Genomic DNA, 12,298 nt, shown 5'->3' on the forward strand with positions numbered 1-12,298 from the left:
GAATTGTGTGCAGAAGCACATGGAAACCAACACCGGGTTAGAATTAGGCAAAAGAGGCAAATGGTGCAGAAAAAACATCACGTTCAGATGGGATGCAAACACCGGATACCTGCATTAAAGTCCTGTGTTTGTTGGATCCATTAGCCATCCCTCCCATCTGCCCTGCAGGAACCTTCGTGCTCTTTATTTAAGTCGTTACCAGCAGCGTTTCAACCTGACACCGTCCGGCGGCGTATCGTGTCGACGTGATAGGTTCCGTCCCGCCACATTCTCAACTGACGCCACCCGTTTGTGTATCGTGCTGCCGTGGCCGGTGTGTCCAGCTGTCCAGCGGCATTTGATGCGAACAGTTCTGTCCGGCCGCGTGCTCTGCTAACGCCGTCCAGCGGCGTATCATGCAGACGCGAAAGGTGGCCTTTGGCGTCAGGATCTTACGCAGAAAGCACTGCAAAAGCGGCAGTATTTGACGACTTTGAGTGAGAACCTCCGAGTGTCGCTGCTCATTCCTCCAAAAATTGAGTTTCAACCAAAATATGCACTGAGGGGCAAAAATACTATAAATTTTCCAGGACAACATGAATTATTTCGTTTTCGTAATCAATTTCCAGGTGCTCCCATGACTGGAAAACTAGTCTGTAAATTTCAAGTTTTCTAGGACTTTGTAGATATTTTATTTTCACACCTCTCTTACACTATTATGGCTATTATAAAATCAGTATTGAATATGTTCTTTTTCTTTACGTTAGCCGTTTGAAATGTGGCCCAATTTACTCCACATGAAACCTGCACTGTGACTTTTGACACAAACGTCAGAATTTTAGGAGAAAGGTTTGCGGACGGGCCGAGCGAAGACGTGACGAGCAGGAGAGTTGATGATAATAAAGAATGTAATAAACACACACACACACACACACACACACACACACACACACACACACACACACACACACACACATCCAAAGCACACGAGTCAAAAATGGATTTGGTGCTTTGTAAACACAAACAGAAAAATGCAGAGCTGAAAGGAGTTATTTGGAAAAACGTCTTTTCTCCTTTTTATACAAATTGGATCTCTGAGTTTTTTCAGTAAAACACAAGGTTACCGCGGCGATCGGAGGTCTAGCACATACACAAATACACACAAAAACATATATACCAAAAACATTTCTGCCTTCTTTTAAAATCATATCTACAAAAAAAAAAAGTCCTTTTCAATATCTCACATTTTTTTCACCTCTGAAGCTGAATCGGAGCTGAAAAGCAGCTCAGAGGACGTTTGATTTATTCCCCTCGGTGTGCCGGAGAGGAGGGGCCCGAAAACATCAGAGCCGCATCAGTGAAATCAAGTGGGCCTGATTGTCAGTTCAGCGTCCCCCGTTACTGGCACTCAGCGTGACAAACCCCGCCCGTCTGGCACTGGAGGGGCTTAAAACAAACACTACTTGAGGGTCTGGTCCAGGAGAGACGAGCGCCAGGCACACTGAAGCCATCCGAAATAATTAAATGAAGAAGAGGGATAAAAGAAAAATCCCAAAATATTTGAATTGGGAACTCAAGAAAAAGGTCAGTGGGAGTCGTTTTCACCAGCTCCCCAGTGGAAAAAAACAGAAAAATTACCGAGATAAGGAGGAATAAAGAGGAACGAAGGCAGGAGATTTCTACACAAGATGTAAGATACCAGGAATATGAACTGTGCTTAACCCTTTAAAACCTGGACCGTGAGCATGTTGGGTTGATTTCTTAAGAAACATGGGGAAAAGGACAAACAGTAATTAGGGAGGAAATGTCTCTCAAAATGCAAGAAATTTGTAAAAGGTGAGAAATGATAAAGAGGGAGAGAGAATTATTAAAATAAGAAATACATAGTTATAATTATCATTAATATACATTTAAAAAGTGTTACAGAAAGAATATATAAACAGATAATTATTATTCATTTATTATTATTGCTTTTTTTCCTTTTTTTTTTTTTTTACATTTTTATTATTATTTATTTATTTTTTTAAAAATAATTCTTCATTTTCCTATTTTTGGGGTCATTTTTATGTGAAGTTGCTCATTGCCAATCTTCGCCAAAAACAGGTTAAGCACTAATTCTGAGTACTTTACTTTAGTATTTCAAATCTATACAACTTTATACTTCTACTCAACTACATTTTAGAGGTAATTATTGTACTATTTACTCCACAACATTTATCTGACAGCTTTAGTTACTTTTTAAATGACAAATTTCTTTCTTCTTAGGCTAAATAAACTCTTTAAAAACCCTCTTTGGTTTCATACGTGGCCGCTCCCACTGACATACTAATACTGGTAACCCTAAGAGGGAATATATACAAAACAGTATTCAGATTTGAAGTAAAAGTACTAATACCACACTGTGAAAATACTTCAGTACAAGTAAAACTCCTTGACTCTCCGGCAGTATTTGATGACCTGGGATGAGAACGGGTTGAATATGTTGAAATGTCACTTACACGAGAATAGTAACAGTACAGAAAATGGGAAACTTCCAGTGAAAAGTATGGATTATAAAAGTGCCGCTATGCAGATTTTTGTTTGAAATTATTCCTAAATTACCATATTTCTTCAATCAGTGACAAACGTTTAGACCACAGCTTCTGTGTTGACTAAAAATGACGCCAATGGGACGGATACAGGGCTCAGTACTGACTGACCTTCCTCTCTTTAACAGAAATTTACTGAACAAAAAGAGTGACTGAAGAGAAAAAACGTCAGTTTGGACTAAAACGCGACTATGAAAGAGGCAAAGAGACTCAGAGTAAGTCTCAGTAATGACTCAGAACAGGGAGATACGGAGAAAACCAAATATTGTGATATTTTTGACAAAATACCTCGATAACCCTACTGGGACAATATAGATTGTGGGATTTTTTTGATAATAATCAACAATGTGGAAATAATGACTAAGACAAACTGACTGAACAGCTCTAATAGTCTTTTTAGGTTCAGAAAAATGACATCAATTTACTGTCATGCTGCCTTTAAAAACAAGAAAACACAAGATTAATGATATTAAAATATCGAAATCTAAGACCATATCCAGCCTCACATCAAAATATAATATTATTATATTGCCCAGCTCAACTTTAGAATAGAAAATCTGGGAAAAAATATAAACCATAACTTAAATATCTACCTTTACTGTGGAATTTGTCTGTATGTTTATAAATCAGCTCATCTGCTGATCGATCGTGTCGATAAAAGCGTGTTTTTCAGAGGCTTCATTGTGATTAGAAAAGTCTCCTCGTTTCGCCTCATATTGAAATGTGCGAGAGCCCGAGTGTGAGTGAACCGGAGCAGTTTGCTCGGTGGATTCCAGCATTCACCTGCTGCCACAGTCGCTAATCTGTGAGCCAAACTGATCTGGAGAGCAGGACTCAGCCGCCGATGATAACTGGCACCTGAACTGAGCGTCTGGCAGAGCAGACGAGTGTGTGGCCACAGTCGCAAACTGCCAGAGTTTAGATAGCAGCTCATGTTAATTTATCATCCTGCTCACAAACTCAGTCCCATCGACCGCAAACAAACTGGCCGCGCTCTCCCCGCCGCCTGCCGAATCCGCTCTGACAGGAAGTTTTCTCTGCTCCTTCCTGCTGCCGAGGACGTCGCCGGGCGAAAAGGTGACAGTTTGATTCAGACTGTAACAAGTTGAGTTTCTGTCATTTCTGTAAATATGCAAATACGGCACGCTGACGTTGTGTGTTTGGGTCTGATGCGTGGGCTGGAGCAGAGAGGTGGAGAGCGGAGGAGTTTATACGAGAGCAGCTGCAGACTGAAGAAAAACCTCCAACAGCAGCACAAACACTCTGTTTCTTTTGTTTGGAGAAAAAAGTCAGAATATATTCACATTAGACACCGAAAACTCACCGTACAATAGCAACACGAGCAAGAAAAAGTCCACAATCACAACATTAAAAAGCAGAAAAATAATTTGCCTTTTTTTCCAATAATAATTGATATTCACAGCCTTTCTTATTTATACAAAAACTTCAGTTTGTTGTTTTTCGCCACATTCATCTACTGATTCGCCGTTTTCTCGTTGGCTCTGAGCCTCTGCGAGAGGCCGGTTTTTCAGCTTGGCTCGGACGCAAAGTTTGATGAAAGCCTGTTTTCTTTATTGTATGATTAAACTAAAAAATACACAAATATACGATTTTTGAAATGGAAAGATAGAAGAAGCCAACTCACAAAATAACAACGTGATACGCTGGTAGATTTCTCTGCAGTCTAACGACGGCACTGAGACATTTTTTAAATTAAGATATAATTTATGTTATATTATATTATATTTTATGCAATGTCGGCCCAGTCACCAGAATAAAATCTTGGCATTGTACTTCTCTGCACAACATCGATATGTTATTTTTGTATGTGGATTTTGTTTTATTAGAAAATCAATGCATTTCTCCACATATTGATTATATTTGTAATAGTAATCATTCATGACTGTGATCGAGTTACATACAACATATTGTTGTATGTTTATTGTCAGTACACAACATAAATACACAATTAAGTAATGCAAACTGTTGCCACATTTTTTAGTAAATTAAAAATGATTTTTTTTCCTGCTATTCATTCGCTCAACATATTTTCTGTACGGAAAACCTAATAATAAAAAGACTTAATTTAAAACTAAAAATATATAGTGAAAACAGTTTTGTCTTAAATTGAAAAAATTGAGTGGATACACTTAATATAATTAAGTTGTTAGTTTATTTAACTACTTGAATTCAGTGAATACATCCAAATAAAATAAGTTTTGTTCGTTTTAATAATAATAATAAAAACTAATTGATTTAAATTAATAAAATTGAGCAAAGTGTTGCTACATTAAAAGAAAATTTGAAGGCATTATCTTTTACAGTGTGATGACAAAACTTAACAACCTGTGTTTTTAAAGTTTTCTGATTTTTTACTGTTGTTATAGACTTTAATGTTTGTGCTCATGTTTTTTACTTTATCTTCATTTTCTGTGAACACATTTAAATTTTTACATTATTTAATGTGTGAAACAGCAGATTTCATGTGTTTGTTTTTCCTTTAACAGACAAATAAAGTCTTTTTGATTTGAACTGAAAGTCTAAATTCACTGACAGGAAATATTTTTATTTACTAAACCTACAGTTATTTGTTGCGTATCCAGAATGCTGCATATTGATTATTGATTTCAGCTGTCAGGTGTCGATTTTGAAGCCGGCGACAGTGGTTTCAAGAGTGGCGATGTCAGAAGTTGCGTCTCCGCCTTGTTTACGGCTGTTTTTCTGGAGGAAATCATTTGAACAGATTCTATTTTGATAAGCAAAGAGAACATTAAAACTTTCAATCTTCTGTCAGAACAGACAGCGGAGCGAAGAGGCGGCAGCAGACTCTGTCGTCACACTTTGCCCCAGGCGGAGCCTTTTATCTATCAAACTTTACCACACCGGGGGGTCTGCTGCTATTTTAAACCTCCAATAATGCTTTTTTTTTTTTCTTCCTAAATTTTCCTGAAGTTGGTGTTTGTTGCTGAGCAGCTGAAGCCAAAACTCACACAGCTACACACACAGACGGTGACTGGCTGGAGCCGATTTGTTTGTTGCCTGGGATCGAGGTGTTGGCTTCAACACTAACAGACTGGGGAGTGGAGGGGAGGCACTGGGGACCAGCAGGGCCCGGCCAGTTAAACCACTTCACTCGTTCTACATGTGAGGAGCCGCAGCCACACACTCGGTCCCACAGAACAATCTGCACACTTCAGAGCGCTAGAGTTTAGACTTTTTATAGCCGGATATGAAGAAAGAGGTAATTCACTGCTGGAAATGTGGTCTTTTAATAAAACTAGTCCGTCTCTGCACAGAGAGACATGAATACTTGTGAAACTGGTGCTTCATGACGAGAGGAAACATCGAAAAAGGACTGCGGCGCTCGCTTTGCTCAAGAGGTGGAAAACCTACAACTACCAGAATGCACTGCGCCGCACAGGACCAATAAACACTCCTGCTGGTGGGTCACGTGGTGCAAACTCGTGCGTTTGACACGACGACAGCCGGCCGGTAACAAATGATCTCATATTACAGATGAAGCTTCAAGCATTAGGCAACTCAATAACAGAATCATGGCCTCCGTTTCCTCTGTGCAGGAAACAGTACACAGCTGTCGTGCACTTTTTCATTGATAACATTTTAGAACTTTTCCATGACTTTTCAAGGACATACATGAAGGGAGAGACGAAATGTGGGGAGGAAATGATGAAGGTGAACAAAACATCTCACATCGAGCTCAGTTAAATCCTCAGCCATGACTTTTCCGAAACTTTTAAGTCGTTTTACGAATAGCAAGACCTTTACACGCCTGAAAAAGGACATTCTGAAATTCCATGACTTTTCCAGGTTTTCCATGAACCTGGGGACCTTTCCTCACTTTTGTGTTTCTTCTCGAGCACTGAGTTCAACGCCAAATCACAGAGATTTCATTCAAAGACGGGCTCCGCCGTCTCTGCAGCCGATTCAACATTTAGCTGAAAAACAGTCCACAAGGGCCGACACAGACCATAAAGGTCCAACTACAGTCGACCATGACTGACCAGGGCCGAAAAAAGACCCACAAGGGTCGACAAGGACTGTGAAAGACTCACAAGGACCAACAAGGACAGACAATGACGGACACGGATGGACGACAACCGACAATGATGGACAAGGTCCGACAAGAGCCGACAAAGGCTAACAAAGGCCAAAAGCGCGGGACACACCGCCAAATCTAAGGCAACAGGCGCTCACCAAAGGCCCGGTCCGAGCGTCTGACAGGTTTTTCAGGACCTGAACCCTCTGAAACCTGGAGCTACATCACTGTCAGCTTTCACAACTATTCAACGGTGGTGCAATTGGTGCAATTTCTTTCAAAAACATGGGAAAAAAAGCAACGAGCCAAAAGGTAAAATTGTTCCACAAACTGAAAGAAATCAGTAGAATTAGAAATGTGTTTTTTTTTTTAAAGCTAGGAGAAAAAAGATAAAAGCCGTTGAAAATAATATTTATAGTGTTCGAGAATTATTATAATTTGTGTGCAGTTTTTCCAGATCATTTCCTTGTTTTTTTTTCTTATTCTTTTTTTGTTTGTTATTTGTCTTTTTTTTTCTTACTCATTTTCAGATTATTTTCTTGTACTTTTTCTGATAATGTATGCATTTATATATCTATATATATTTTACAATTTTTGGGTCAATCCCTCTTTCTTTGCTCACTGCCTTTTTCTCAGGTTTTTGAAAGAAATTAAGCCAATTTGCTCAGGTTTCAAAGGGTTAACCATATTTTGAGCATCACCTGCATTTGGTGTTGGTGGAGGTCTGTGCCCTCTGAGTTTGCTTCTACTTACTGTTTATATTCTGAACTTTTAACCACGAAGATTTGATTTTTATAACACTTTCCCAGCTGCAGGAACTGTTGTGAACATATGCAGTGGGGCCACACATGAAAACCCGAAAACCCGAAAACCTGCTTTGTGTGCTCTTTGAGTCCAGTTTCCAGCTCTCATCACACTAAAACTTTTTCAACCTTTTCTGTTTCAAACTTTTAAGGACTTCAGCTCTGCAAATATTTAACGAGCAAAGAAAACTGCATTCAACATGTTTGTTTGAGCTCAAGGATAAACAGTTTTGGTGGGTAAATAACAAAACTCAACGGGTCACCTTTAACACTCTGTTGTTCCACTGACAGAAATCCCGCTCAGAGACGTTTAATGAAAAATGTAATTCACGCTTCACTTAATTACTTAAAAGGAGGTCATTTGTCATTTTTGACATTTTACAGAGTAAGCGATTAATCATTAAACTAAGAAATAATTAGTGCTTGTATTGATAGTGACTAATTCAGTTGCAGGTCTAATTAAGAGATATTGGCCTTTTAACATGTAAAAAATATTCTGTTTCCGACATGAATGTAGCTTTTCAGAGGATTGTCTGCGCTCAGAGAACATTTATCACTCTTTTTCTCAAGAGACTTAAAAACTTTTTTAAATTCACCCAACAGTTGATGAAAGTCGCACATCGCGCACGGAGGCGATCTTCGAAACCAGCGATACTCAGCCTGCTCTGCTGGGGGCCACTTTTACAAAATGACAGGAGACCAGGGGCCAGGTTTTTGGATTTTAGGATGTTTGTGTACATGTAGGATGGGAATATTAGATAATTTCTTGGATTTCAGGACATTTCTAGGATTTTTGCATGTGTCTAGGGTTTTAGGACATTTTTCAAATGTCAGGACCTTTTTAGGATTTTAGGTACATTTATGGGATTTAGGACGTCTTTAGGATCATAAAACATTCCCAGATTTCAGGACGTTATTTCAGATTTTAGGACCCTTATAGGATCATAAGACATTTCTGAGATTTTAGGACATTTCTAGGACATTAGGACTATTCTAGAATTTCATGATTATTCTGGGATTTATTTTGCATGTTTCTAGAATTTAAGGACATTTTTCAGAATTTGGGCCATTTCTAGGACTTTAGGATGTTTCTAGGATCTTGGGAAATACTCAGAATTTCAGGACATTTCTAGGATTTCAGGACATTTTTCAGAATTTAGGACATTTCTAAGATCTTGGGACATAGCCAGAATTTAAGGACATTTCTAGGATTTTAGGACATTTCTAGGATTTTAGGACATTTCCCAGATTTTAGGACGTTTTTTTAGATTTTAGAACATTTGAATTTCTAGGATTAGGACAATATGTCCTTGGCTAGGACCTCTGTCGGAGGGCTGCAGAGGATCATTCACTGGCACTTTTTTCGATAAACAAGCTCTATTTTGGTGCTGTTTTATGCACTCTGGCAACTTTTGTATACTGAAAGTACAAAAACGTTCTCAGTGTGAATCACTTTATTTTTATCGGGAATTAGAAAATGGTTGGAGGGCCACATTTGGGCCGCGGGCCGTAGGTTGAGTATCACCGCTTTAAACTGAGACCTGACAGAAAAGACATGCTGCTCGCTCACCGTTTATCCAGTCAGCCTCCCAGACGCGTCCTCCGCCATCTTCCTCTCTCTGTCCAGGAGCAGGTCCCGTCCTCTCCGCGAGTGTCCGTCCTCCAGCCAGCTGCCGAACGCTCCTCCCATCACTCCCCCGTTCTGTCCCCCGTTCTTCAGCTCGGCTGCGTTCTGCTGCCTCAGTCTGTTAAAGTCGGTCACAGGTTAACGGAGAGTCACGCTCAGACAGATTCAGATCAGAGGGGCTGATACTTACCCAACAATAATCAATATTTGAATCGATACGGTGATCGATGAAAACTACTAATCCAAAAATTTAAATGCAACATTTTTTTGTTTTTTCTCTCATTTTTCTCTCATCACAAAACTTTTTGTAACGCACAAAACAGACTTACTGTACTGAAATTTTGGTGTCAAATTTACTAGAAATGGTACTATGTGAAACCCCAAATTAAAGCCAAATTAAAGCGTCCCTTTACTGTGACCATCCTGACGCACACCTGAGTGGTAACCGTGCTGTTAATCAGCGTGCGATATGCCACACCTGTCAGGAGGCTGGATTACCTCGGAAAAGGAGAAGTGCTCACTGACAGGGATTTTAACGAAATTACAACCAAAATGTGTCAGATTTGTATCTATGAAGTGCATTAAAAAGGTTGTGAATCTTTAACATAAATCTATGAAAAATGGGAAGAAAAATAAAAGTGCTGTGTTTAAAGGTTTCTCCTTTAAATGAAATAAAATAAAATTAAATACTGATGTCTACTGTGGCACAGTGATTTCGACGGTGAGGCTGGCAGTCGAATCAGACGCTTTAGATCGGATCTTAAAAAAGTGGACTATTGGAGGAGCATTCACAATAAATACATAGAAAGTTTTTCTTAGAGCTCTTAAAGAATTTAATTTTCGTTTTAATTCATGTCAGAATTTAGCTGGAGTGGAAAAGAACTGAAAATATTCCTTAACCCTTTGAATCCTGAGCAAACAGATTTTGCTCTAAAACATGGAAAAAAGACGATGAACAACGATAGAAGAAAATACCCAAAAATGAGCAAGAAATTAGTCAATTTCTGTTTTAAAAAGCAGAAAAAACAAGCAAGGAAAACAACACTACACACACTTATAATACAAATAATAATTAAAAACTACTAATAATTCTAATTCTGCAATATTATTTTATACATATAATTATTACAATTATGATTTTTTTTCTTAGACATTTTCCCCTGGCTTTTTCTTTTTAATAATATGCAAAAGCTACTAATTTCTTTTAATTTGTGGCACATTTGTTTCCAAGTTGCTCATTTCCTTTTCCCCATGTTTCTGGCAGAAATTGCACCAATTTGTTGTGGCTTCAAAGGTTTAATTATTTGTGAAAGGCGTCTGAAAGCAGGAAGTAAAGTGATGTTGCTCCAGATTTAAAAGGGTTAAAGATAAAGATCTTTTGACAATTTATTTTGATAACAAATAAACCATTTTTGTTCTTTTTCTTTTCTTATTCTGTTTAATGATATTATATATTATACAAAAAAAACAACAGGTAAATTTAAATATAAGCCGTATCCGATCAGAACAGTCGATGTCAAATTTTTTATCACTCTGATTTAATTCTAGCAGATAAATGAACAGGGGAAAAGTCCGAAAAATAACTTCTGAAACTTGTTTTTAATGTTTTTTTTAGGAATCCAAAGGAACTGTCAATCATTTTTTAAATATTTAAGCGACTGAGACACTCAGTCAGATTGAACACAAGTGGGTCATGAGAGGGACTTTTTAAAATGATTACGAGGAGAAGGTGATAATCAAAATACTTAAGCTCTGAAGGACACTCTCTTCATGCACGCCTCAACTGTGTCAGACATGAAAACTGGGACAAACTTTTCATCTGGGCTTCAATTTTTGCAAAAAAATAATCAAATTCTACTTGAAATAAAAGATCACTCAGAGGTGAAGCATCCGAAATCTCTTCTTTGGCCGCTTTTCAGCAGATTTTCATGCTTTTAGTGTAAATAAGCAGAAAGAACGAAAGAACTCAGCTCTTTGTTGTGTGCAGAGTTTATAAAACCACCAATAGGCGGGAGGCTTTCAAGGTGCCGCGAGTGCAGGTTGGTGCAAACGCCGAGCCTGAACCCCGAGCTGACTCGTGGGAAGAATAAAACTCTTGCCCAAATTATTGTGGAGATATTGGTTTCCAACCTAATGGCTCTGTTATTTCGCCAAAGTTTTCCCAAGCTCCTGCAAGGGAAGGCAGACTAAATGGAGTCCCAAAGATTTGTGGGTTAATGTCCTGAAAACAATGTTAATGTGGCAACAAAACACAAACCCGCCGAGACGGAGCCGAAATTTGTTTTGGTTGCACAGGTCACCACAGAAGGTGGAGAGACGGAAGCCGAGGGTCTGAGGACAGATTGTAAAACTCTCCGAGGAAATTTTCTGATGTAGGGGGGAAATTAAAATTGGCTGTACTGTTTTCATGAGATGAGCTCAATTATTGGTCACATTATGTCGATGTATTATCGATATCTGAGCCGCATTCACTGTGCTGGTAGTGTGCATTAACCTTTTCAATCCCATCGCAGCTCTTAAGCAGCATTTGCCTTTCAGGCTCTATTTAATCCTTTGAAACCTGAGCAAACTGGTTTCTTTCAAAAACATGGGAGGAAGACAATAAGCAACTGAAGAAGAAATGATCCCCAAATTAGCCAGAAATTAGTGGGAAAAAAGTGCAGGAAAATGGCCTTAAAATTATAAAAAAAGGGAAAAAGAAAAGATCCCAGGCAAGTAAAAAAAAATAATAATTCAATAAAAAAATAATTTTAGATATATAATAAAGATAATTTTAAATATAGTTCTCTGGAAATGTTTCCCTTGCTTTTTAAACTTATGATACCTGAACAAATGGGCTTGATTTCTTTCAAAAACATGGGAAGAGGGCAATAAGCAACTGATGTGGAAATGACCTAAAAATTTAGCAAGAATTAGTAAAAAGTGCAAGAAAATTACCTGAAAATTATTTAAAAAGAAACAAACAAAAAACAAAAAGTTAAAAAGTAGTAAAAGTAAAACAAGAAAGAAAAAAGGGATAATTTTAAATCTTAAATATATAATAATGATAATTCTATAAATAAATATTTTTTAAGAGAACTGTATTTAAAATTATTATATAGATATTTTACTTTTTGTTTGTTTTTGTGGTTTTTCTTTTCAATTTTCAGGTTATTTTCCCACACTTTTTTCCCCAGTGTTTCTGCTCATTTTTGGGTCATTTCTTCTTCAGATGCTTATTGCCCTCTCCCCATGTTATTTAAAG

General features: G+C 38.0%; 1 protein-coding gene across 3 annotated transcripts in view; it reads right to left on the reverse strand.

Annotated features, from left to right (window-relative positions):
* The window catches only part of LOC121938107 (zinc fingers and homeoboxes protein 2-like), a 146,015-nt gene that overhangs the window by 10,195 nt on the left and 123,522 nt on the right, over window positions 1-12,298 (reverse strand). For all 3 annotated transcript variants that reach the window (XM_088089942.1, XM_088089943.1, XM_088089945.1), the window contains one exon: window positions 8,998-9,172. In XM_088089942.1, the coding sequence (XP_087946068.1) occupies window positions 9,001-9,172 (172 nt within the window). In that variant the 3' untranslated portion in view covers window positions 8,998-9,000. The remainder of the gene's footprint in view (window positions 1-8,997; window positions 9,173-12,298) is intronic.

The sequence above is a fragment of the Plectropomus leopardus genome, chromosome 17 (assembly GCF_026936395.1).
Source record: "Plectropomus leopardus strain MGB_pleo_1.0 chromosome 17, ASM2693639v1, whole genome shotgun sequence".
In the NCBI taxonomy this organism is placed as follows: domain Eukaryota; kingdom Metazoa; phylum Chordata; class Actinopteri; order Perciformes; family Serranidae; genus Plectropomus; species Plectropomus leopardus.